General features: G+C 43.5%; 1 protein-coding gene across 2 annotated transcripts in view; it reads left to right on the top strand.

Annotated features, from left to right (window-relative positions):
- The window catches only part of szt2 (SZT2 subunit of KICSTOR complex), a 104,884-nt gene that overhangs the window by 34,376 nt on the left and 43,234 nt on the right, over positions 1-27,274 (top strand). Inside the window, exons 45-52 of one of the 2 annotated variants that reach the window (XM_085433432.1) lie at positions 171-285; positions 1,990-2,077; positions 8,854-8,972; positions 9,196-9,360; positions 11,132-11,216; positions 16,818-16,868; positions 19,300-19,473; positions 25,915-26,106. In XM_085433432.1, coding sequence (XP_085289558.1) covers positions 171-285; positions 1,990-2,077; positions 8,854-8,972; positions 9,196-9,360; positions 11,132-11,216; positions 16,818-16,868; positions 19,300-19,473; positions 25,915-26,106 — 989 coding nt within the window. The remainder of the gene's footprint in view (positions 1-170; positions 286-1,989; positions 2,078-8,853; positions 8,973-9,195; positions 9,361-11,131; positions 11,217-16,817; positions 16,869-19,299; positions 19,474-25,914; positions 26,107-27,274) is intronic. The other variant, XM_085433433.1, reaches the window with a different exon arrangement.

The following is a 27,274-nucleotide window of genomic DNA, read 5'->3' as shown; positions in this document are numbered from 1 at the left end:
ATTTCTTTAACATCACTGAGAGTGAGTTTCAGAATAGCCTGAGAAGCAGCAACAAATTGTGTGACATTTGTCGTAATGGTGCGGGCAGAGATGGTTCTCTCTTCTTAAATACATGATTATTACCAGCTCATCCAGAAAAACATCAACTTACCTCCTCGTGCTCTTTCCAGACTCTGTGAAACGTCACTAACAGGGAAGTACTCCGACATGGACGGGAACCTCCACGTGCCTCGCTGCATCGGGCTCGCCAGGAGTCAAGAGCCTTCGATGTCCGAGGACTCTGTAGTAAGTGACCAAGTCTGTTCACCACTGACTGCAACCAGTAACAGACCATTTCACTGTGAGATGTGGGGACTGTGTGATGATGTAAGCCAGGATAGGCAAAGTTAGATGCAGGTTCCACACAAACGTCTACATTCTGAAACATTTAGAGTTTTTGTGTATATAAAACTCAAAGATGACGATAAGGTTTTTGTTCAGAGTCTTAGTCGGTTTGAGAGGTGCAGGCATGGGTGGAGAGTGGGCAGACAGGTAAGTATCAAGAGAGGCAAGGATCCAGAAATGAGGCTGACAGTTTGCTGGCAGCCACACGGGGGGAAATTTACTGAACAAGGAAAATCTCCGATAATTGACTGGGAGCATAATTTGAGCCTAAATTGCTTTGACGACTGTAACGTTCTGGCAGAGTCGGTGTATGAGCTGGTCCTTAAATACTGCAGGGTGATGAGGTGGTAAAGCACAGGTGTGCCAAACCTGCCCACAGGCATGAACCTGAGCTGCAGAAGGAGAGAGGCAGAGTATGTGCCAGGCTGGGAAGGCTGGGACGGATCAAACGTATGAGACTGTTCAGCTTGATTTGAATCCCATTTTTCACAGTTTATCTGCAGCACTATTCCTTTAATCTTATCAACGTGTCATTTTATCATGTGTTTCTGTTGGTTGGTGGACTTATGTTAAAACAGCAATTATGCCATTAAGATGATCTCGCTGGAATTTGTTCTCTCTGAGGGCCACAGGCTTAGTTTCCCCGACATGGATTAAGTCTACTCTCGGACTAAGATCTGCTCTTAGAGTAAAAGTTTCACTTGTCAGACCACTAAAGCTGGACCATAGGTGCATCTACTGAAAATCTCGGATGAGTTTGAATCTCAGTGGTCAGGGTTCGAGCTTCATCAAAATGCAGTTGAGAAGAAGGTGAGATAGGCTTTTGAAATTGATACCATAGTTGTATCTACTGGGAGGCTGAAGGGTAGCACTGGTGGAGACCAGTATCTTCCTTTAATTTCCCACTCTTCTGTGAAATGCTTCAAGGACTTCCTCCCGATAATAAACCACAGTGTGCACATGAAGGTTTGCTGCTTAATTGGATTAATAAAACAGGGATTTTAAGTCTTCTGGAAGTTTCCTGTAGTCAAAGGTCAGAGAATTCAGGCAAGTTTTAGTTCAGTGACTGTAATTCCAGGTCCGGTGGTTCTGTGCACCTTATCTGATGTTCTGAAAGGGAGATTATACCCGAGCCTGTCAGTCACTGGGTGCAGTCGATAAGGCAGGAAAGCAAGACGCTTTCAGCTGCGTTCCCTCAGATTCACTCACGGAACGGCTGATGGACAGTTTTGGAAAGCACTTACATTAAGCAGCAGAAGTAAATCTCATCTTCCTCTCAGCATATTTCCAGAGGATCCTGTGCCCATGGAACGGGCAGAAAGGACAACGTGAAGCGAAGTATGAAGGACTGAATATTTGTCAGCATAAGCAGAGAGAGCAAACAGATGTCTATCATAATATGAACATGCACACTGTTTACCAGATTAAGCACGGGGGAGGGTTTTGGTACATTGGCAGGAGGCATGAGCACATTTGATGCCAAGTCCATGTACATATACCTCCCACAGAGATGCTCTGTCACACACAAATTAAAGGATACCAGTGTAATCTGCATTGAGGTTTGAAATCAGAGTACTGTTGCCAAATCTTTGATGTGTCTTTCAGGGCTCCAGGTCTTCTTTGGAGGGCTCTCGGCCAGTTGGACAAGTAGATAAGCACATCCTGCTGCTGGTGCATGGAGTGGGAAGTGCAGGTGAGAACTGGGAAACATCAGGGCTTGAGAATCATTTCCAAGTTGTAATAGTGCGTTCCAAATGAAGTCAGAATTATTTTCCCAGGCGGAAACGCCCTCTCAGCTCAGAAAGTTGGAGCAGCTCCACCAACACGAGTTAATAAAGTAAAAAGGCGGCAATGAACGTAAACATCAGTAAAACTGTGAAACTTTTAATCTGTACAGTTCTTCACATCACAGGCTCTATCCACTAATGTGCTGTTTTATAGTAAGGAAAAGTATTGTGCTGTATTGATCGTAATGTACAAATTGCTCTACCTCGCTAGCAAGCCAAACAAATTCTGTTTTTCTTTGATTTTCTGATTTGGCCACGATAATGAAGCCAATTTGGGAGTGATGTCACTATGAGTAGCTGAGATTTTCATATTTTCCAGGTGAGAAATAAAAGCGCTCATGTGCTAGATTGGACTAAAATGATCAGATGTCCACCGGACAGAGAATATGCTCGATGCAAATCTAAAGTAGTTTTCACCGAAGGTTTTTAATGCATAAAAAAAGCAGAAATCATCCATGTGATGGAGAATGCATATGGTTCAAAGGCTGCCTGCAGTAGTAATAGTGTCCTTTGCTGCAGCCTTTGTGGTTCATTGTCAAACATTTCATTTTAATATTTGTGAAGAAGCAAGCCCAGCACAATATCACCTCCTGTAGAATAATGTCATTAAAAGGCAGCAGCTTAATCTGCTCATCTTCATGTTTGTCTTAAAGACTAAAGCACTGAAACACAATCACCTCCTGATGGTGAACACAACTCCTGCACTGGTTTTAGTGGGACAATATTTAAATAACCATTACTTGAAAAGTATGAGGGGAAAAGCAAACCACAGAATCGAAGCAGCTGATGTCAAAGCATATTCAGCTTTTACACCAATTAAATTACAAATTGGTGACTTAAAGCCTGACCTGCAGATCGCTGCTTCTCACACTATAGACACAGATGCTGCATCCAGACTCGTGAAATGGTAAACGGACGGTATTTCTATTTTCTCTTTTCTATACTTTTCGTCTTTGCTGAGAACTGAAAGCACTTCCTTACAACAAGACACACACACACAAACACTCGGTGCTTTATTTTGTCCACTTTAGGTGCTTTTTACCTGATGCGTGCACACACCCATCACACTCTGATGGTTGCATCAGGAGCAATTTGGGGTTTAGTATCTTGCCAAAAGGCCCAAAGGACTCTTTGTCATGTGGGTTCAGCTCGAACCTCCTCATCTTTAAGCAGAACGTAAGGATGCATTTGTAATGGTATTTCTAAATATATATATTTTATGCAACTATGTTGTAAACATAAGATAACATAAGGGTACACCACATACCCTGTGTCATAAACAATGTTCCCTCTAATGTTTCACGTGTCTGAGCGAACACACAAACTCCCTGAGCCGACACTTGGACCACTGTGAGCAACAGCAGACGTGAGCACTGTGGTCACGCCAGCATCCAAGTTACATGGTTATTAAAATAATCGAATTACAGCGTTTATGTTAGACTACTTTTAATTAACTGCTTCAGCTCACTTACAATGAAATTTAAAGAAGATCTTGTTGATGACCTGTGCAGCATGTTAACACTATTGGAAGGAAAAATAACTTTAACTTTTTATATATTTATAAAGCTCTGACTTGTATTGTGAGTCTGTGGTCTGGGAGAGAGTCTGTAACTCTGTCTGTAAAATACAGTAAATAATGACCAATGTTGGGCAATTAATTATATAGTTACTTCTTCAAAAAAGTAACTGAGTTATGCAAACAAGTGTTTTTGCAGCTGTTTACCTAAAAATGCAGCCAAGGCTTTTTTAAACAAACATTTCAAACTATTTACAGAACAATCAGCTGTTCTGCATCAAATCTGATGCCACACAAATTATTTGTGCCGCTCCAAAAATAATTTGTGTCCACTATGAGATGAAGGAGAACATCAGCCTGATACCTGCAGGCCTGACAGCAGCAGATGTGTCACTGCTGTAACACCTGTAACACTCAGCAGGCGCCTCATTGTTCTGACACACAACAACACTACTAACTACACACTAACTACACACTAACTACACACTGACTACACACTGACTACACACTAACTACACTACACACTGACTACACACTGACTACACTACACTCTGACTACACACTGACTACACTACACACTGACTACACACTGACTACACTCTCACTACACTCTCACTACACACTGACTACACTCTCACTACACTCTCACTACACACTAACTACACACTGACTACACACTCACTACACACTGACTACACACTGACTACACACTGACTACACACTGACTACACTCTCACTACACTCTCACTACACACTGACTACACTCTCACTACACTCTCACTACACACTAACTACACACTGACTACACACTGACTACACACTCACTACACTCTCACTACACACTGACTACACACTGACTACACACTGACTACACACTGACTACACACTGACTACACACTGACTACACGCTGACTACACTCTCACTACACACTGACTACAGTCTCACTACACACTGACTACACGTTGACTACACGCTGACTACACGTTGACTACACTCTGACTACACGCTGACTACACGCTGACTACACGCTGACTACACGCTGACTACACGCTGACTACACACTAACTACACACTAACTACACACTAACTACACACTAACTACACGCTGACTACACGCTGACTACACTCTCACTACACACTGACTACAGTCTCACTACACTCTGACTACACGTTGACTACACGCTGACTACACGTTGACTACACGCTGACTACACTCTGACTACACGCTGACTACACGCTGACTACACACTGACTACACACTAACTACACACTGACTACACACTAACTACACACTAACTACACACTAACTACACACTAACTACACACTGACTACACACTCACTACACACTGACTACACACTCACTACACGCTGACTACACGCTGACTACACTCTCACTACACACTGACTACAGTCTCACTACACTCTGACTACACGTTGACTACACGTTGACTACACGCTGACTACACGCTGACTACACACTGACTACACTCTGACTACACGCTGACTACACTCTGACTACACTCTGACTACACGTTGACTACACTCTGACTACACACTCACTACACACTCACTACACGCTGACTACACGCTGACTACACTCTCACTACACACTGACTACAGTCTCACTACAGTCTCACTACACTCTGACTACACGTTGACTACACGCTGACTACACGCTGACTACACGCTGACTACACTCTGACTACACGCTGACTACACTCTGACTACACGCTGACTACACTCTGACTACACTCTGACTACACGCTGACTACACTCTGACTACACACTGACTACAGTCTCACTACACTCTGACTACACGCTGACTACACGCTGACTACACGCTGACTACACGCTGACTACACTCTGACTACACGCTGACTACACGCTGACTACACAAGATTTGTGCTAAACGTCTCAAATCTCTCACATCTCAAACACGCCGTCACTCCTAAAACTTCCCCCTCCCTAAACAACTAAAGGCCATGTTGCCATATCGTTTTTTGATTGGTCCACATGGTAATTTTTCCACCAATAGGAAAGGCTGGGGGTGTTTTTGTCTTTGCTCACAGGTTTTCGAGCGTTTTCCTTATAAAACGCCGTTTTTACCGTTTCTTCCTGCAGTAAATAGAAACAACGACAGTATTCAGGAAGAAAACCAAACATTGCAGATATTTTATCATAACTCTGGTTTTACGTGGCCGATCAACACAATTTAAAAACTGCTATAAAGTCCACACTTTGTCCGTCAGTTGTTCGTCTGTCCTGCTCACATCTCCAATGGTTGTACACGTTGTCATTAACGTGGCTTCACTCCACATCAGCCGCTTTGCTAAAACACCGGCACATAAGGACGCTGTCATAGCCTGTCAACCACGTTGATTAGCTGCGTATATACGAATGTGAATCGCATCATTGGCTGGACTTTGGGATAAGGTGGCATCGTTCTGATCCCATACGGGAGCAGCCAGTCACTGACTCACACTGCAAAACTGAATCGTTAAAGTTTTCATTTTAATTTCAATTCAGGTTAAATTTGTTTTTTTTGTTTGTTTTTTTTGTGCGCAATGCAGATTTTCTGTGCGCAGAGACCGAGCCAGCAGTGCACAATTGCGCACGTGCGCAGCTTAGTGGGAACATTGGTCATAAATATAACTTGAAAATTCATATTTTTACCCCTCAGTACGGAAGAGGATTAGGGCCACTGGGAAAAAAAAGTGGGCACGTCTTTTTTTTTTCTCCTTTTCCTGAAGTCAGAATTCTGACTTTAATCTCAGATTATTATTGTTTCCAGTGGCCCTAATCCTCTTCCGTACCTCAGCCATAAAAGGCTGATGGGATATTGTTGTCACCCCACTGTGGGGGGTGGGGGTGGGGGGGGTCAGCAGCATGAACATCTAAGTTTGTGAATAACTGGGAACGAGGCAACGTAGGAGCTTCAAATTGATGCCATTGGTGTTCAGATCTTAGTGACTTTGAGGGTTCTGCCAATCTTGTGAATGGCATGTCTGCTGGAGGGCAGCTTCTAGTGTTTTGAGTGGTGTAGAGCCCTCAAACTCCGTAGATGTCCATGCATTAGTAAGCTACTGAAAAACATGGTGACTGCATTGATGCATTGTTTCAATTAATGGCAGCAATGCAGCAACAACTTAACCTGCAGCAGTTAGTTATGTTATCCTGGTGTTAATAATGGGCTGTGACATACATGTGGCAACATTTCCACATATGAACTTTGATTTCTTAAGGATAGTTGGGTCAAATGTTTTTTATAGATGTTCATGTTTCCTGCAGCCTAAGATGTAATGCGCTGTTATCTGTGACCATTGTCAGGCGCAGATTTTGCACAAAGCAGTTCTCAGTTTCTGAGGAGGCTTTTTAGTGCTGCATAGCATTATGAAGGGCTTTGAGTGCTCAGGTCCATTTACCAGGAAACATAAATGAAGGCTTGTTGCACTGTGTGGCACCCCTCAGTGCAACAAGCCGGTGGCTGATGCTGCTCCGCTGCACACACAGTGGTGAGGGGTGGAAACCTGCAGACAGTTTTGCTAACACCCTTCACTGCTCCTCTTCTCTCACTGAGTGTGACTTGGGGCGCTGACAGAGAAGGCAGTTGTCACCTACCTTGTTTACACATCTTTTGGGGAACAAGGGTTCTGTAGTCGAGGGGTGTGACTCCCAAATTGGACTCAATTTAGAGAGAAATGTTTTTCAGCCCTGCACACAACACAAACCCAACTACTGTGTGCACCTTAGTTTCATCACACTGAATAATCCCACTGTGTGTGTGCTTTAAACACGTCTTCCTTCAGCTAACTCATGTTAAAAATAGAAAGTCGAGACGTTTGGGTGTGAAGAGTTTCTGCTGCCCGGTGCTGTTCCTCCTGCGGACATGTTGATGGGGCTGTTGCACTGGGAATCTGTCTCAGGCAGACACGCTGGCCTCACTTCATGGTTTCTCAAAGCATAACTCATTAAAATCCTCCTCTGCTTCTTCCACTCATCATAGTCTGAAATGATCTTTATTCTGCAGTATCACTGGATGGCTGTATTAAAGTCTCCTCCATGTGTTTGTGTGATTAGTTTTCTTTTGTCAGCAGAAGAGCTGCTTTATTAAAGCAGACCCAACATTACTCCTTTACATGTTTTTTCTTATATAGAGTGCCACAGTAGTATCATGGTAATAGTTTCCAATATTGAGGTTAACGTATGTTTAAGCTGTGCGCCAGAGATGACCATATTAGGAATGTCCCCTCTCTGTGACATCATACAGAGCCGAAAGTAGAAAAAATGCCTCTGTGTTTAGAGCAACCACAGGGATTGATTGTGGATAACCTGACCTTGTTATTTGAAACCAAGGCCATGTTCAATATCAACATTCACCTTGGAAAGTATAAATATGTCTTTGAGAAACAAAGACGAGGTTCCCTTGAAATGCTCAGCAGAAGCAAACAAGAATAAAAATGTTTCCGTCTGGATTTGAAAATTCGTTTTCGAGACGTTCCTGAAACTATCATGTTTTTTATGCTGCATTATATGTGAAAGCTGCTTCCCCATACTTTGGTTTTGCCCTTGGCACCACAGGCAGTCCACTCCCCATCGATCCAAGGCGTCTCACTCACATCAGCAACGGGCCCATCTTAGCATCTTTAAGCAAAGACTGATATTTTTTCCCCTTGTTTTCGATTTCTTCTTTCTTTTCTCATTTGTTTCTATACAGCCAGATCCAAGCAAGGTGCTGTATCCTTACTTTATACTGGGTTTCTAGGTTCATACAATATTAGTGAGACAACCATCCTGTGGCAGAACCAGTGTCTGCAGGGTGGTGCAGTCATGTGCTTCCATCACAGGATGGTGAACACAAAAACATCGGGCTATAGACGTGACGTTGGCATGTTATTAGAGATCAATATCACATAGCTGGAGACTTTCTAAACATCTCGCACAGCTTGAAAGTTTCTGAACTTCACAAACAAGGACAGTCTTAAACCACTTGGACGGTCCCTTTGTAGGCAGAACCTTTGGATTATTTGACTTTGTCACAGGGGAGCAGTTTGCCTCATGCACTCGATCCTCTGAAGACTTTAATCGCTAACTTTCCGTCCTGTTTCTAATGCACTGGCAGAAGAGGTGAGGGTGACACAGGGCTCTTTTATCACCGTTTGTTCAGGTCCAGAGATCACAGACGAGCTGGTGAAGGTGCTGCGTAAGCGCCTGGATGAAACCACCTTGGACATCATCACTGTCATGCTTGTCAGGAACTGCAAGCTGACGCCAGCTGATGTGGAGGTACATTATGATTTTCACTTTTTAGGGGAACGTTGCTTTTGTGTTTCTGTGTGTGTGGTGTTCTTCTGTAGTTCTGTGTGCAGCGACTTGTACAGTGAAATGAGTAAACTGTGTCCTGCGTCTGGGTTGTATCCACCCTGGGGAATGCAGAAAGCACTTGTTTGCACTCAGACTACTGAAAATTGCTTCAGATAAAAGCCTTCACCAAATGTTGTCTGGTCAGTTCATCCAGCCGTCAGGATCTCCAGCCACTGAGGTGATGACCTTCAGCCTCCCCCAGTACTGTCTGCCCTGGCTGTCCGCTGTGGCTCACTACCTCAAACAGAACCTCCTCATCTTCCTGCACGTGCCCAAGTACACGGACATGAACACAGCACATCACTTCAAGGTACAACCTAACATTTCCCCTCATGCGTTCACTTTAATATTAGTCTTTAAATCTTTAATAATACCTGGAATCAGCATGGTGTTAGTCAGGTGAGCAGAAAGAAATCTCGTTTGTTTCCAAAGGTTTTCAACCACAGTGACACTCTGTGATAAAACGCCAGCCTGTGGTGGAGAGTAATTACAAAAGACCTTTAATGATGGCTGCCTGTCATTACATTTCTATGTGAGCTGTGACGGTGCACCAGTATGCGCAAAAACAGAACACCCTTTAAGTGGAGTTGAGCCTTCATTAAAACGCGAGTCCTCTGACACGTCAAAGTGTCGGCTGTGCAAGTGATCGTCTTTGTAGTTCTGGCTCTTGGCAGTTCTGTCACTTTCAATAACTGTTTACACCCCAAATGAAAGGCTGAGTTCAGGCAACACTGTGACATTGTTACAATAAAGTCTGATGGCGTGAAAAAAGCAGTCGGATCAGAAAGCTTGTTGTTACTTTATCGTTCACTCGGTCTGCTTGTTTGTATCTCTGTTTATTGGTTCTTTAGGCTTATTGAACATTGGGACTTATTACAGTGTTTTCTTTACTAATAATTATAGACTGTGTGTAAAATAGATTATTATGTTAATATTTGGTATCAAGTTACACATGAATAAACTACTTGAATGCTCTTGTATGGGCCATTAGTCCAGTTACCTCCCACAGCAAACAGTGTTAGTTCTCAGATAATTAAAAGGGACCCCAACACATTGCTGTGGATGTGCAGGTTAAAGACAGTTCACAGGAATTTGGAGGCAACACAGAAAACTTGAAGAAACTGTCAGGAACTAAAGTCAGGTTTGAAATTCTGGAAGTTGCCTGAAAAGCTCTGCAGTTTATCCCTGTGGGCCTCGAGGAGGCTGTGACGTGAACCACAGACATGAAGAATAGAAAGGGACCACCAGACATTCTAGTGAAAGAAACCCGCTTTGATAAAATAAATAAAAGGGTAATGTAAATATGTCCTAGCATGTCTACTAAGATCGTTCTGTTTGAATAGATTAGCCTTTATTTTACTGGTAAATCTCACTGAGATCAAAAATGTATTTCATAAGAGACACGTGTCCAAGGAAGCAGCTAAACAGGCTCACAACACATAAAGATACACGAGCGATAAACAAGTGTTCACTGGTCCACTGCAGGACACCAGCTGCCTCCCAGTAAGAATAAGAAGCAGGCACTGTTACTGGTTACCTGAGCATCTGATCGATGTAACCCAGCTTCCTGTAGTGTGTACCTGTTCAGGTCTTATCTCCACACTGTGTGTTTAATTTACAGGATTTGTTTTGTTCTTAAGAAAAGAGAAAAGTCAGCAGATTGTGTGGTTACTCATTCAGCAGCTCTCTAATCACTCACCATGAGATCGTTTCTGACAGTTTAACATAATCCAAGAAACTACTGCTGCTTGATTAAACACCTGAGTAAACAGACTTTTTTGTGTCCTCCGAATACTTTGAAAGATTTGTTGACTTGTAAAAAATAGGTCCGTGCTCCCTGCAAACTGAGGAAGGCCTGCCTGCATTGATAGATGACAGGCCGACATGCGAGTGCACTACAAACAGCACTGTTTAAAGTGATCGGGATTAAAAATGAATAAATCCTAGATATGGGAGGCTCTGCACAACTGAGGCAGACACTAAAATCATTTTGACAAGTCTCATTGTGGTGTATGAAATAAATGCTGACTTGTGTGGTTTGAGCTTCCAGGGACTGATTTGCTCTCCTGTTCTGTCTGCAGCACTACTTTCATTTGAGCAGTGACACGGCTGACGGTGATATCTACCTCTACAATAAGCCCGGAGGCCAGGGGACGGGAGGCAAAGGTAATCACATTCTCCCAGCCCAGCACGTCAGTGCCACCAGGCCTCAGTTACTCTGTGTTTGAGGGGAAGGTAATCCTACAAAGACAGTCAACAGCACAGTAACCTCAAACCTGTCACCTGTGAATACCGATAGCCTAACCTTATCCAGGTGGGCTGCACTACTGTGTTCAGGAAAATCCAGCTTTGACACATGACCAGAGCCGGCGGTGTCTCTTATTGAGGCTGTTTGCCACAGCCTGTCTCTCTGATAGTGATGCAGGAGTCTACATGTAGGTTATTGCTGCTGTGGTGCTGGTTGCACCTGCTGGAAACCTGTAAGTACCTGGAGTCTGTATACTTACTGAGCACTGCTGATGTTCATTCCTGGTAGCCAGGACTAAGTCTCAGCACCTGGCAGCCATCTCGGCAACACCAAAAGGATGTCAGGTGATGTGAGACTGAGCGCCTGAACAAAAAAGAGGAGAAGCATAGACTCAGTTTCATTTGTCACAGAGACAAGAAATGTTGCAGCCTTGCCTCAAAATAAGGTTTAAAAACCTTTATTCTCTGATCAGACAACATTATGGCCCCATTAGTGTTCAGACACGTAGCTTCTCCCAGCTGAAAGCTGAACCCAGCTGTGGGCTGATACGTTTCTCAGTTTTTAAGCAGATCTTCAGTGCAGTGCGTCACCTTTGGCATTACGTGACACGTCTCTGTCCTCGTACGGGGTTTGGTGGAACCTGTGACACTAAGGTTAGAGTTGGTTTTGTCCACTGAAGTAAAAAAGGTTTTGTGTCTAACTGAAGGTGCAGGCCACCTTTTCTTCTGATTGGCTGTCCCTCAAAACAAGAAGCTTTGAACTGCAGGTGGGCGTGTACACAGCTTCCTACCTCAGATGCCTGCACGTTGCATGTTTGCACTTGTGGACGCTCAGAGTAGAAAAAGCAGTATGAAACTAAAAAGTGTTGAAAACAATGAAGCCTGAGCTTCGGCTCACAGGGTGACCTTTCAGTCCTCTGTCCTCATTATTCGAAACCTTAGGCCTTAAGTGGGCATCCACTGCCGTGACCACATATATGTGAGAGGAAGCAGAAAATGGCCTGTTTAAACACGGATCCATTTTCATAAACTGCTTTACAGCACTGACAAGTTCTCCTTGTTTACTGTGAACAAATAATGACTTGGAAACTTTGCTGTAACCTCAGCTCTTGGCTCCGTTTCCTTTGTTAAGCTGCAGATGTGGAGTCAGTGTGATATCGTCAAATTCGCTGACATTCTCTGTTTTTTGTCCTATTTATAACTCCCACATTAAATTCAGGAGACATTTCCCTGTCCCTGTCTGGCATAACAGAGACCATCACACTCGTCCTCCCTTTGCTGCACACTCTTAATTTCTGTGATGAGAATCAGCACATTTGTTTTCCTGAGGCGGCTCTCTTTTCCCCCTCCTTAACATGCACCTGAAACTTGTGTTTGTGTGTGTCTGTGTGTGTGTGTGTGCGTGCACGTGCATTAAGCTGGGAGCCTAACTTGCTCTTTAACCAGCGGTGACCTGCCTGTTGCAGGAAAGCTTCTCAGCTGTCCTGCTCGTTATGTGGATTGTTGTGAGCGGCACAAACCTTGAGGTAGCAGCTTGTACAGTGTGCTTTATGCACTCATGAATGTAATTTCACACTTGTGTAGAAATTGGTTTGCTTCATGTCAACGGTGCCTCATTTAGCTGTGCTCCTTCATTCAAATCGAGCTGAAGTTCTGCAAAGTTTTTCCACTTTGCTGTCATGCTTTCTCCTGCAGAACTGATCAGTTCCATTTCACATTGCAATACTTTCTTGTTTATCAATATGCTAATGTCATCTACTGGCATTTGAAGCCAGTTAAAGGGGAGTGCTGCTGCTTTGTAACTGAAAGGTTAGCTAGTTCACTGCGAGAAAGCGAATGTATAACTCTCCAACCAAAGGGCAGCTAATTATCAATGTAAATGATGAGTTTACTGAATTGAAGCGCTTATGTATAATTACTGTTTCTGTGACACGTTCCCTGCCATTGTCAATACAACTCAACGTTTGGCTGTTAATTACACTGCTTCATTTTCATTTGTAGAATCATTGTGCCGCCCAAAGTACACTTCCTGTATTAACCAATAACAAAGATATTGTATATAATCAGACCTTTGGTTGCAAGTATTAAAAAGCAAAAGCACATCAAATGAAGAGGTGGCCAAGGAGACGGCCTGGAAGGGGAAAGTGGCCAAATTTACATCAGGTGTGGTTTTTGGTTTTGTAGAGTTTTGCACCAAATATTGGATCAGTATCAAACCAAGATCAGCAACAACTTCTCCTGGCATATCAGCTTCTTTAAAAATAAAAAAGCCAAGATTTATTTGTTTTGTTTTGGTACCAAGTAACTTTCCAGTGAACAGACACAGCGCTGCTTCCAGCTGCAGAGCAGCGAGAGCTCTGGAGATGGCCTCCTCGAGTCTCTTTCAAACTGACCTCTGCGCGCCTGTCGAATCTAAACATCAAGGCTGATGTGAAGAGTTTGTCCCTCGCTCCTACATTCGCTCCACTTGCCGTCTAACTACTTTTTAATTGCTATGCAGGAAAGCTCTGACTGAATCTCATTAGTCTTAGCAGCTGTGGAACGAGGTCCTCAAGTTATATGATGATATCCAAGCCCCCACTCACTGTGTGAAATAACTCCCGAGTGTCAGACAGCTCGAAAAGTTGCAAAGTGAGAGATACCCTGACTCTCACCTGTGTTGCCTGACTGCTAATTAATGAAATGTTCTCTGATGACTCTTTGCTGCTCAGTCGTTTATCGTCTGAATCCCAGCTGACTAAATTAGGATCGGCTTCCAAACTAGCTGTGAGGTAACAGCTTCTGTTGTAGCTTCAGATTTTATTTGCACTTAAATGTCACGGGCCTTATCAACACTTGTTAATAGATAACATCCTTATAAAGCGCTTATTAACACACACTAGCTGTTAATAATATGCAAATGTGGCATCAGATATCACACAAGGGTTTATTACATGTTATAGACCCATTAAGACTCTAAATAGATTCTTATGCTTAATAGTGATGATACTTTATTATTTATTTATTGTGTTTAACAACTAACTCTGCCTTCATATTCTAAATCAACAATAATACCTTATTAAGAAGTCCTGTTAACATGTAAATTATGTCAGCAAGCATCTTATAAAGACCTTTTTCTAACTTCCAGTCAGGTCATTTTGGTTTGCATCGACCGATTTGTGGTTACATTTCTCAGGAAGTGCACGTCAGGTTACGTGGGAGGTTGCAGCGTAGGGTTAAGTAGGGTTTTGGTTGGGGTGTAATTTACGGCGTAGATTTGACGCAGCAGTAAAACTCGCGTGCTGAGTCCTGTTCTTGGAAACAAGCTGCCTGCTAACCTGCTCAGTTACAAACAAACTGAAAACCTTTTTCTTCACACAGGCTTAGACTTCACAGGTGCTGTTGCTTTGTTTTATTTCACCTCTCAGTGCAGTGAAAGCCTGCACAGCTTCTTCTTTTTTCAATATATTTTTATTGATTTTATAATTGAGCCGTATACAACAATCACCTTCAAAAGAACACAATAGAAGGTGGACGGCAAGTCAACGAGGTGGTAATGCAGCACACATAAATGTTAAGACAGAGCACATTTCACTTAAATTTATCCATCAGGCTAATGACTGGTTGCCAAATCTTATAAAACACTCTCTCTCGGTTAGACAAGGTAAACCTGATTTTCTCCAGGTGGAGTACATTTCCAAATTCTCTCAACCACATTTCGAAGGTAGGAGGTTTATCAGACTTGCAGCTTTCTTGCTGCAAGTGTGGTCATTGACACAACCTGCGTCTCTGTCTTGTCCCTTGCCCATCCCGGGTCAGACACCCCGAACAATGCTGCAAAGGGGAACATGGGACCTCCCTGCCAAAGGCTTTGGTCAGAAAATCAAACGGATGATTCCAAAAAAGTTAGTTTTTGGCATTGAAAGAAACGGTGAGGTAAAGTTCCTCGACCACTTGAACACTTAAGACAGAGGGCTGAAACGTTCTTGTATATTTTTTCCACTTTAGTGGGAGAAAAAAATACCTTAAATTGGCTCAGACTATGTCTAGCATTTACAGAACTACAATATGTATTCTTAATGCACTCTTGCCAAACATCATCAGTAACATCCAACCTGCCACTGCTCCCTAAAAGTATCAGATGAAGCACTGTATGTATCTAGTAAGGCGTGTAGGGCTCAGCTGACACGGAGCTGTCAACTGCACAGCTTTTTATGCTTTTTCATATGTGTTCAACACACTGAGTTTACCTGTAATGAAATGTAAATGAAGTTAAAGTTCAAATGTCTGTGAGAGGTCACACTCAGCAGGGCTTTAAACATACATTAGATAAAACTTATATATATATTTAAACTGCAGTTTAAACAGGTGCTTGTGTCAATACTTTAAAAACTAAACTATACCCACAAATGACTCTGTTGGTTGCCTCCGAGAGAAGCTCTTGGATTTTCTCAAATCCACACAATTCCCACTCCCGAGTGTCTTGCCTGAGTGCCTCTCCTTTGCTCGTGTCTTTGTCGGTTCTCAGTCCTCTTAAATGCTTAAATAGACGGCAGCTGGACTTCAGTAGGTTTGTGAAAAGCTTCTGCCTCTCATCCAAGAGGCTTATTCAGTTCAACTGTCAGCTATGAGGCACCTACAATGCAGCCTCCAGATCCTCTTTAAACCCCACGCTCACTCCTGGCCTGAGTTGACCTCGACAGCTCACATGAGGGTGGAAATGGGGCGATGTCTTCACACTTTGGCCCCAGTGATGCTCACCTTCTATCACACCGTGGCTCATGTGTATATTATTAACAGTAGGTGTACGAACATCCGGCCCCCGTACAAGGGGTCAGCCCCACCAGGGGATCTATACCTGTGGCTTGGTAACAGTTTGAGAACTGCAGAAGCCTCTTGGATGAGAAGCATCTCCATGAACCTAAAAACATGTAGCTCCCCTCTTTTTAAGCACCCAGGAGACTGTTTTGCTCCCAGCATCAGGACTAAGCAACGATAGTTAATGGTAGCTTAGAAATGCAGTAACCAGCACAAACTCCAACACACAAACACAACAAAGCAACAAGTTTTATTGGTAATGACATAAGCAAGCTATGGTTAGACAGCTGGCTGCTGGGTTGGGCATTAAACAACATGGCAGGCTGTTTTGGTTTGGTGGATCAAATCTGACTCACAACCCTCTTTCTTTAAGCTAATGTTGGCTAATGCTAGTGTGCCTACAAACACAGAAAACTGTCTCATGAAGCCAGATACTGAGAATAAGGCTGGATGACTCCCTGGGCTGATCTGGCTATGTATAAATGAGTTTATCACCGAAACATCAGCAGACAGTGAAGTTGCAGCTAGCTGGCTAATCATGTTTTGCTTGCAAATATTACTGCAAGCAAAATCCCGCCAGTGGGTCGGCTTTACTAGTGTGGTGCCCAACAACTGCCACCCCCTCTTGGAGTTTCCTGGTGTTAAATTGGATAAAAATAAAATGTTATTGGTTTTGCATCCCTAATACTCTCTGTTCTCTGGGTCTTTTTAATGTTGACCCAGGTACCATGTTGGAGCTGGTTCAGCATCTCTTCCCACCTTCTCAGTTTAAAGGTACCTGCCCGTTTCACTCCTGCTGGTTGTGTCGACTGAAGCCTGCGCTGCTGCTGCTGCTCGTGGCCTTTTATTTATTTTCTTTGTAGTGCCCTAACACTGTTCGGCCTTTGTTAGGCTTCCATCAGCATATACATCGTTGTTGTTGTTGTTGTTATTATTATTATTGTTAGCTGCATCCATCTTTTAGTTGGCTTAAGATTTGGCATGGACTTGCAGGGTGCATGAAATGCGGTGTTCCCAGGGTCTCTTCTGCTTACGGACATTAGTAAGAGTTCAACACAACCACAATGAAATGGACCTGAAATATAAGAACATACACTTTAAGTATGACACTGTGTAAAATGTAAACAGAAATGAAACGATTTGCAAATTTCATAAACCATTTTTTTCCACAACAGAACAAAAAAACCATTTTAAAATGTTGAGAAATGAAAAAGTTGTAACAGGGTCATGCTCATTAAGCTTCCCAGCTTTTATAGAACTGTTAGTCAGTCAGGACCGCTTTAGTTAAACACATGTATAGTTCCCGTAAATGTCTGAGGACGCTGGTTGCTGGATTTTTGTGGGAGGAATGTCTGATGGAGGATTCTAGATGCTCGACAGTCCTGTGTTTCTGTCGTCCCTTTCACTTAATTTCACTGCGGGCCAGTTCAGACTTTTGTATTATGAAGCTATGCTACTATATAATAGATGCAGTGTGGGGTTTAACATTATCATGTTGAAATGTGCAAGTCCTTCCCTGAAGAAGTGTCATATGTAAGGCAGCGTACGCTGCTCTAAACACGGTCTCTAACTGTGCCCTTTAATGGCGCCTGATCCCTGGGCACTGATGCACTCCCGTCGCACCAGCAGCAGGCTTTCATCTGAGCGCTGAAAACACGCCCAGTGGTCTCTGCAGGCCAGAGGATCCAGTGTGCATGTTGCGCATAAAGAATTTCAAATTTGGATTTGTTTGACCTCACAGCATTTTTCCACTTGGCCTCAGTCTGTCTTTTGGATCATTTTTCTGCCTCGTGTTCACATTGAGCTTCATTATTGCATGATACGGCCCATTTTTATTCTTTTGAAAAACATTATTCTAAATTTGTTGCACAGTGTTTTGCAGTTTTTTTGCACACTGGTGAACTTCTGCTGTTAAATCAGAAGAAAACAAATTCAGTGTAAATATGTAAATGTTTTCTGTGTTCTGCTGTGAAGGAAATATGGGTTTATGGGATTTTACTTTTGTCTCGTCCTGGGGAGCATTTTATGATTTCGTTTTTATTTGTTGTGTCAAGCTCACCAACCAGTGTCAGTGTTGATAGACTGTGCAGAGGACGGCCATGTGCCCTGAGAATGGAGCCTGAAGTCACTCTGTGGCTGCCCATTAGACACACAGGCCTCATTTCCCAGCTTGATCGTTCGCTCACCATCATGAAGAGCCAGTTACAGGAAGCTTATATCAGTAACTGGCTAATGCAGCATGCTCGGCTGCATGCACATTGCAATGAATAGTCAAATATGAGATGCAGATTCACTTTGATAAGCAGTAAAATTAGCAATTTAAATTGTTTAAAAAATAAGAGTCATCTCGCCCATGGAGATTTTCCTATTTCTCTGAGCAGGGTCCAGTATCTCCCAGTACAGAACAGAGCGGGCACAGGTGGCAGCAGACATGATATTAAATAAGGCGGAGGTGGAGGGTGGAGGTAGGGCTGCAGAGTAGCTTGCAGTTTAAAGGAGCTTAGTTGGAGATTCGCAGTGACGGCTCGGCTGGTACCTGTACTGCTGCGCGAGGGTTTCAGTTGTTGCCGTCTTAGTTTAGTAGCGTGAGCTTTGTTGTCGTCTTTGTTGACTTTGACCCTCGTGTTGACCCAACATAGGCCACTAACACGGAAACACGCTCACAGACAAAAACGGGCCAATACTTGAATAACCTGCTTGATCTAACAACACATGTGAGTTTGGTTTCTTCTTACTGCCTTGGAATAATTACTGCTACATGTGATTGCGTAAGTTTTCATTTACTAAACACCGTGGTAGAAAGAACGCAGCCGCGGATGCCCTCACTCATCCTTCCTTAAGCTTCACAGTATTTCTCAGGGAGTGTCAGCTTGTATGGGTTCAGCTCACTCCCAGTACTTTATTGAATTTATAAAGTGTACATACGTGGTGGTTATGTAGCTGTGTGTTAGCTCAGGAGCTTTCTTTGATAACTAGTATAACATCCTCAGACATGTGGTGGCAGCTATACTTCTGATGAAGCTTGTGCACAACTGTGATGCGTCAGGAAGTATGAGATGATCAATAATGAGGCCTGAAAACCTCAAAGTTGCTGGGAAATTTCAAATAAACATGAAATGAGGAGACTATGAATTGAAAACTAATGAGCGACCCAGACTTTGGTGATTTGAAGTTGGTCGTTTGAACACGTTCCCTGCTCTTTCAGGTATCGCCTGCATCGCCCTCTCCTTTGTCGATGCCCACGGTCGGCCCCTTCAAGTTCCAGCTCAGGGCGGTGCCGCCCTGCAGAAGTCCGAGAACTGCTCCGTCCCCCTGCACCCGGATCGCTTTAATGAGCTGACCGCTGTCGTCAAAGTGGAGTCCATCATTAGCGGCTCAGGTAATCAAAAAGAAATCGCAGTCATTTGTAAATGTTGTATCGATATTTTAGTCACAGCAGAACAAAGGAAACACGTGTTTATCAGAAGGAAAGAATTTGCCATTTTAATAAAAATATTAGCAGCAATGTTGATGACAGGTCGACAAGATTCGTGCAGCAGGAAACGGCTGTGAGTGGTGTTTGGTGCTCGGTGGGTCCATAAATAAGCTTTATTGAAGAGATGCTGGAAACAAGAATTCATCAACACAACAGTGCTGGTTTGGCCTCTGAGGAAGACGAACTGATTTACAATGAAAATGAAAAAATGCCTGCTTGTGTTCCTCAGAAATGAATTTTATTGCTCCTATAAAAGCTTAAATTGACCACCGAGTGAAATGCCCCGAGGAGAGAGGGAAAAGAAATGTATAAATATTCAGTTACTTTGCTCCTTTTTGAAACTTTCAGTGATGTAAAGTATCTGTTGAATGTAACCTGCAGCCGCGCATGTACGTGACGACTCACAAGCTGCAGATTTGCAGCCTGTAAACAGCTGATGCAGCCTGTAAACAGCTGATGCAGCCTGTAAACAGCTGATGCAGCCTGTAAACAGCTGATGCAGCCTGTAAACAGCTGATGCAGCCTGTAAACAGCTGATGCAGCTGTCACTGTCATAGCTGCACTTTTATTTTTCATTTGCTGCAGTTCTAAAAATCTCCATATTGTGAAGCTGCCTTTCTGGTGAACCTGAACTGTGTCTTTGCAGAAGCTGTCCACACACAGTGACTCGAGATCACAGGCCTTTGTATTTCTGCAGTTCAATAAGCGTCTGTGTTATCTGAGCTTTGCTGATATTTTATTGAAAACCCAGCAGCCAATCAGAGCTGCAGACTGTAAACAAATTTGTATCTCAGGTGAAGCTTGATATTGACAGGGAGCCACTTTGATGTGCAGGATGTAGACTAGAGCCTCTTTCAGTCTGACATTATTAAAGGAGGTGATGAGAGGTTTGTAGCAATGCACAACTCTCTTAAAGGTGTGCTGAGTTTATGTTGATGCAGCTTGAGACAGAAGATGTGGCTCTGGGTGATCTTTCTCTTCATCTGCTCCAGAGCATATTTTAATATTAGGTATCACTGAGATCCAGATGTCCAAGCCCAAACTGAGGTAATGACCTGGTCTCCAGATGTTTTCATAGTCTGCGTAGATTAAGCACGACTTGAATTTAACATGTGAAAATCAGTGCAGCCCACTTTTACAATGCCAAACTAATGTTTCCAGCAGAGACTGGGCTCATTGGTTTTCACATTATTCTTCACCCTCTGGAGAATCGTTTCACTGCTGGATTTGTTTATGCAACAAGGTTACAGCACGTCCCAGGAGGCATGTAAACGCCACTCATTTTAAAATGGATTAATTGCAAACATAAACATCAAACTGTGCTGGGGTTAACAGTACAGCCATTAAATTTAGTGTCCAAATATGAAATGCCCCTAAATCGGAACAAGTAAATCTGCCGGTTAATGAATACGAGTCTATTACGGAGCCACTTACGGAAGCTAAATTTGTCAGTGTGACACTGCAGCACACGGCCATAAATCAAAACGAAATCTCATATTTGGGGCTTGTTGTTATATAAAGTGTTAGTCACACTCTGCTGCTGGGATTGGTGAAATATGGGGGAAATAATAACCAAGCTGTTTTAGGCATTAAAAATAGTCATCGTCAGTGCTGTAGGTTTAACTGTGTAGTATAACCTTCACATTACATGGTTTCTATATAGTTTCATGACATGTTCAGTGAATTCTGCTGAAATATGAAGTGTGTGTGAAGCAGTGAACAGAGGCCACAGAGTTCATATGATGTGTCCCTAACAAGCATCTGAACATAACGGGCCATCGTCCCTCTGAGCAGGTGCTTTTTATTCTTCATCACCTTCTGCAATTAGGTTGAATAGATGTGTAGAAGTGACAGAGAGGGATGTGTTAGCTAATCGTTAATGCAATGTAATTTAAACTGTGCGCTACCATGAGCTGTTTTTAACATCGATATATCACAGACAGTTTAATCATGATCCTTGTGAGAGAAATGACACCATGGTGCAGATGATTAATGGCCCTTATCTGAGTCCGACATGGTGCCACAGCTGACCTGATATTAAGACCACATCTCTAAGAAACGTGTGCTGATTACTTCTGAAAGCTTAAGTGTTGGTACTTTTATCTCTACCTGGATTATAAGGAGCAACCCTTTCTGTGTAGGAACCCCTAAGATTTAAAATGACAGAAGCCTCGTGGAAATTACTGAGAGACGAGGGGCTTGGTGTCTACGCAAAACATCTAAACAGGCTTTACAGTTTTGTCACTCCAGTAAACACCTCATGCATGAGATGCAGGTGTTACCATTTCAAACTGAAGTCTCTCCATATAAGTAGCTTGTGCATGTAAATGAAGTATTTAGATATCTGGGCCCTATTTCAGGAAGCCGGTTTAGAAAACTCAGAGTGAAAAACGATACTCAGGGTTGAGTAACCCCGAACTGTCCAACTCGGAATATTCGGTTTCAGAAAGGCTGATAACAATTAGTTCAATCAACGTGGAGTTGCTTTAACCCCAAGTTAAGCGCGCGCACGAGGATACATAAAGCCCTGATTAGTGGAGCACAGATTAAGCGAGTCACCATGGAGACGGAGGGAAAGAAGGCGCGGTCAATGTATCTTACAGCGCTTGAGGCCGAAATTCTGATGGCAGTATAGGGCTTTGGAGCGTGATGTCACGGGGGTGGGCGATAACATGCAAATTTTGCGGAAAAAAAGTAACACAGCCTCAGCTACAAAAGAAAGGGAGCATGCATGGCAAAACATAGCCGACAGAGTCAATGCGTGAGTGTTAATTTAAACATTGATCGAGGGATTTCCACCCATTTAACACGTTATTTTATTATATTTTATTTTATTTTTTATTTCATATATTTTATTTTGTGATGTGATGTGAGCGCAGGTGCAACCCAACAGGCCCCAAACGTTCCTGGCAGCAAGTAAAAATGAAATATAAAAATATAGTCCAAACAGGTAAGGTGTAATTGTATTATGAGCCATAGTGCTTGGTCTGTTTGTCCCATGTAAATCAATTGCAGTTAGAGGCTACATTAATTTCCCCTCTGTAAGCACTTATTGAAATTATCTGAGCACATTACAAGTACATATTTGCTTACTCTGTATGCTCAAATGTGACCCGTTATAGCCAACAGAAAAACAGGTGGGGGTCCTCCACCACCACCACTCACAGAGGCTGAGCAGTTGGCTTCCACATTTGTGATAATGTTGGCAGCATCACATATGATCTTCACAGTGCAGAGAACACAAATTAGCATCCATTACTATAATGAAATAATTTGTTAGTTTGACATGCTACAGGGAACTATGTACCTGTACATTAATGCTGTGGAAAGACTTCCTGTTCACATAGTCTCCTTCATTTACTGAAGGAGCAATGATTGGAATGTGAGTGCCATCTATACAGCCAATCACGCCTGGGAACCGTGAGAATAAATGTAAAATTTAAGTAGTAGTCCAAGTATCACCACATCATGAATTAAGTTTTGTTCATCCTGATACCTGCAATTTTGTGGCATCCCTCTTTGATAAATCTTGTGGGTCTGTGACCGGGGAACACCACAAACGAGTACAGGAGACGTTTCAGTGCAACTGTAACATTCCTGACTGCCCGACAGACGGTAGCCTTGGAAACGTGCTCAGCGTCACCAATATTATACAGAAAGCTCCCGTTTGCAAAAAACTGAAGTGCAATACACCTTGTTCCCATTTTCTTCCATTTTTCAGTGACAAAGTTTCTACTGCAGCTTTAAAAGCGAAGCACAAGCTCACCTCTCCTCTCACTGCCCCTTACTTAGGTGACAAAGCTCAGTCGACCGTTACAGCCACTGCCTGGGAAGCATAAGCTTACATTAAAAGAACAGCAACTGGTATTTTGTCCTACCTGCAAACTGCACCTCACTGCTGCCCTGTGAAAATAACCAGTACTGTGAGTAAATACAAATTATATGATTCATTTTCTTTTCAGTTTGGATTGGTTGAGACTACTTGTTTAGGTTAAGACACTAAAATGTATCTAGTTAGCTTTGGGCACAAACACACTATTGGTTACTTAAGACAGTAAAAACAGAAAGCTCCCGTTTGCAAAAAACCGAAGTGCAATACAAATAATATGTACAGAACTGAGAGCATGTCTGCGATGTGTCACATGAGCAATATTAGGCCTGAGGATGTTATTCAAATAAATTATAGATTGTGCTGAAAAACGGTAACGTTCACACAGGAAATCATCAGGAAATGATAAAATGTCCGAACGCGCTCTAATCACTCTCTCCCGGCGGAGAGCTCTGCGGAGAATTTGGGCTTCAACATCTACTGGCTCTTCAAGGAAGGGACACGCCATGTCTGACACTTCCTACAGTCAGGTTTCCGACAAAGAGGCGGAGAAAGTCAGGGTTAGTTGAAGTAAACCTGCTAGGGGGCAGGTTAGCTTCACGGAGATTTTGGTATCATTATGAGACCCTGAAACTGTGTGCTGGAGGAAAACTCATAGTTTTGGATGTTTGTCCACATCACAGGTGATCACATATCAAAAAGCATGAACGATGGGACAGCTGGTGTCTGCAGTGCTTCCTTTTCATTGGCCGTAACATTTGATGTCACTTAACAACAAAGATGTTTGTTGTTATGACTTCTCTGCAGCAGAGCAGCTCATCCACTCATTGAAAGGTTGATGGTTCGATCCCTGGATGTAATAAATTTACAGTTTACTAACAATAATCCCAAAATGCTCTTTGATATCAGAGTATGAATGTGTGTGAATGTTAGACGGACAGTGCTTGAATAAATGAATGTGAATGGGTGAATGATGTATAGAGTACTTTGAGGGCTTCAATAGAGTAGAGAGTGCCGTATAAGAACCGGTCCATTCACCATTTACATCCTACAGCTACTGAATTTTACTGAAGCCAGTTCTGCATTGGCTTCAGCTACAGTTGAAGCCAATGCAGAACTGGGGGATAAAAAGTCCGACTGCACATGATTAGAAATGAATAGGAAAACAACCTTATTGCTGGCTAACTCGATGACCTCAGTAAATACTTTCTGATTATTTTAGGATCTATTAAAAATGTTTATATTAAATATATTGGACCTGATTAACCTTTAGAAAGAAAAGTATGCTTTATGGCGGGCCTGTCCTGTGGTTGATGATCCCTCAGTGTCACAGTCAGACCTGCCCTGTGCTTTTCATGCATGGGTGACATGAGGCCAAGCCAATGAAAGGGCTCAGTCTTAGGCTTTGCAAACCAGTGGGTGATATCACAGTGGATACAGACACCTTTGATACAGGGGTTAAGCTAAAGGACACACAGCACAGGCATTAAGAGCAGCCTCATTATCAGTTGTTTTACATACTTGTAACACAACGTCCGCTGATGACAGCATTAAATGCTGCCATGAGGCTGTGGCCCTTAAAGGGAAAATAATGATATCTCAGTTTCATTTTGCCACCCATCCATCCATCCATCCGTCCGTCCGTCCATCCGTCCGTCCATCCATCCATCCATCCATGCACCCGTCCATCCATGCACCCACCCACCCATCCACCCACCCATCCATCCATCCGTCCGTCCGTCCGTCCATGCATCCATGCATCCATGCATCCATGCGTCCATCCATCCATGCATCCATGCACCCGTCCATCCATGCATCCATGCACCCGTCCATCCATGCACCCACCCACCCATCCATCCATCCATCCATGCACCCACCCATCCATCCATCCATCCATCCATCCATCCACCCACCCATCCATGCACCCACCCATCCATCCATCCATCCATCCACCCATCCATGCACCCACCCATCCATCCATCCATGCACCCACCCACCCACCCATCCATCCATCCATGCACCCACCCATCCATCCATCCGTCCGTCCGTCCGTCCGTCCATCCATCCATGCATCCATGCACCCGTCCATCCATCCATGCATCCATGCACCCGTCCATCCATGCACCCACCCATGCACCCGTCCATCCATCCATGCACCCACCCATGCACCCGTCCATCCATCCATGCACCCACCCATCCATCCATCCATCCATTCGTCCGTCCATCCATGCACCCGTCCATCCATGCACCCACCCACCCATCCACCCACCCACCCACCCGTCCATCCATGCACCCACCCACCCACCCATCCATCCATCCATGCACCCACCCATCCACCCATCCGTCCGTCCGTCCATCCATCCATGAGATGTTATGCTCAACAAAATATCACAGATTGATGTCAGATATCTTTCTGGCTCTGTGGGATGTGTGTGTTGTGGTGTGAGTCAACAAAATGTTCCTTTTTATTGCTTTTTTCCCTTTTTTCACTTATTTGTCTGTTTTGCTTCTAACAGAAGCACAGCTGTATGTCCGCTTCGACATCTGGGAGCAAGGCAACATTAGCCCCTTACAGCTGAGTGACAAACTGCAGGGGGCACTGCGCCACGCACTGTGTGATGTTGTCATGGAGCTGAGAGTATTGCCAAACCCTCTTTGTGTCGGGGTCCTCTGCCCAGCAACGAAAGCTCAGAAAGAAGAGGCAAAAGGTGAGCTCATTACTGCATCTGTATGCTGGGTCTGTTGTGTCTGCACCTATTTGCAATCAGATTGTACCAAGCAGTCCAATAAAAACAATGCTTTACAGTGTAATATCATTCACCACACTTCTGACACTGTGTCAACAAAAACACTGATGTCATGGCTTATGTTCGAGGAGCAGCAGAGATAATTGGCTCTGTCTACGTCCTAAAAGTTTGATAATGTTTTTGTCTTTAGCAAATCAAATAACAAACGTTCACTGCAAGACAAAACTACAAGCAGATGAACCAGAAGGTTGATTCTGTTCATCTGGACGTCGCCTTCTCATCCTTCAGGTTTCCACAAACTTACAGTCAGTACATTCACATAATGACTGAAAGTAGCACCACTGACTAACAGTGGGTCGTGAGGTCAGTTTCATTATCATTGAACTGTCATGATCATTGATCAGTGGCCATGAGTGGCGTTCACAGAGAGTCGGGGGCTGGCTGCAATCACAGCATTGTAAGATGGCGACAGAGAAGCAGCGGTGCTACAGCCAGGTGTAGGTGTACTCTATATTTGTGCTTTCTTGACCCGCAGACAGTCCTGTTCCTAAACGCGAGTCTCTTTCGGAGTAGTAGGCGACTATGCCATGGGTTTTTTTTTCCCCCATCATTTGTTTTTCAGTTTTTAGTTTAGTGCTTGAATCTTGAGCTGGTACAACTCAGCGGATAATTACACAACCCAAATGGTGTTTGAGTAGGTCTCAAAAATGGATGCAGCTGTCCCTCCAGGACTGCTCTCTGGTATCAAAGGGACATCCTGCTAACCTTTTAACTACAAAGCCACAAATTTAGCTGAGCCTACATTATCAATGCCGTCCTCAGAGCGAGGCGAAGAATTCTGTTTGCTGACAGATTTTCTGTTTGTTACCAACATGGAGTGTACTGCTGGCCTTTGTACATATTCAGTGAGATGGTTTACCTGCTGCTGCATAATGGCCCGTTTGGCCGGATTAATCCAATATTCATGCTGCTTCATCTGTTTGTGGCCTTCCACACTGATATCATGACACAGATCAGAGGTTTAATGATGGTGATGGTGAAAATTGGCAAGTTGTCCTCTGAGCTGATAATATCAGCACAAGCAGACTTAGACCGATGGGTCACAAAGGACTCCAGATTACCCCACACT

This window comes from Copadichromis virginalis, linkage group LG15, assembly GCF_057382275.1.
Source record: "Copadichromis virginalis isolate Kocher_CV1m ecotype Utaka linkage group LG15, C_Virginalis_male_GT1.1, whole genome shotgun sequence".
NCBI lineage: Eukaryota > Metazoa > Chordata > Actinopteri > Cichliformes > Cichlidae > Copadichromis > Copadichromis virginalis.
Note: the sequence above shows the minus strand (reverse complement) of the source record. Positions and strands in the feature narration are given on the sequence as shown.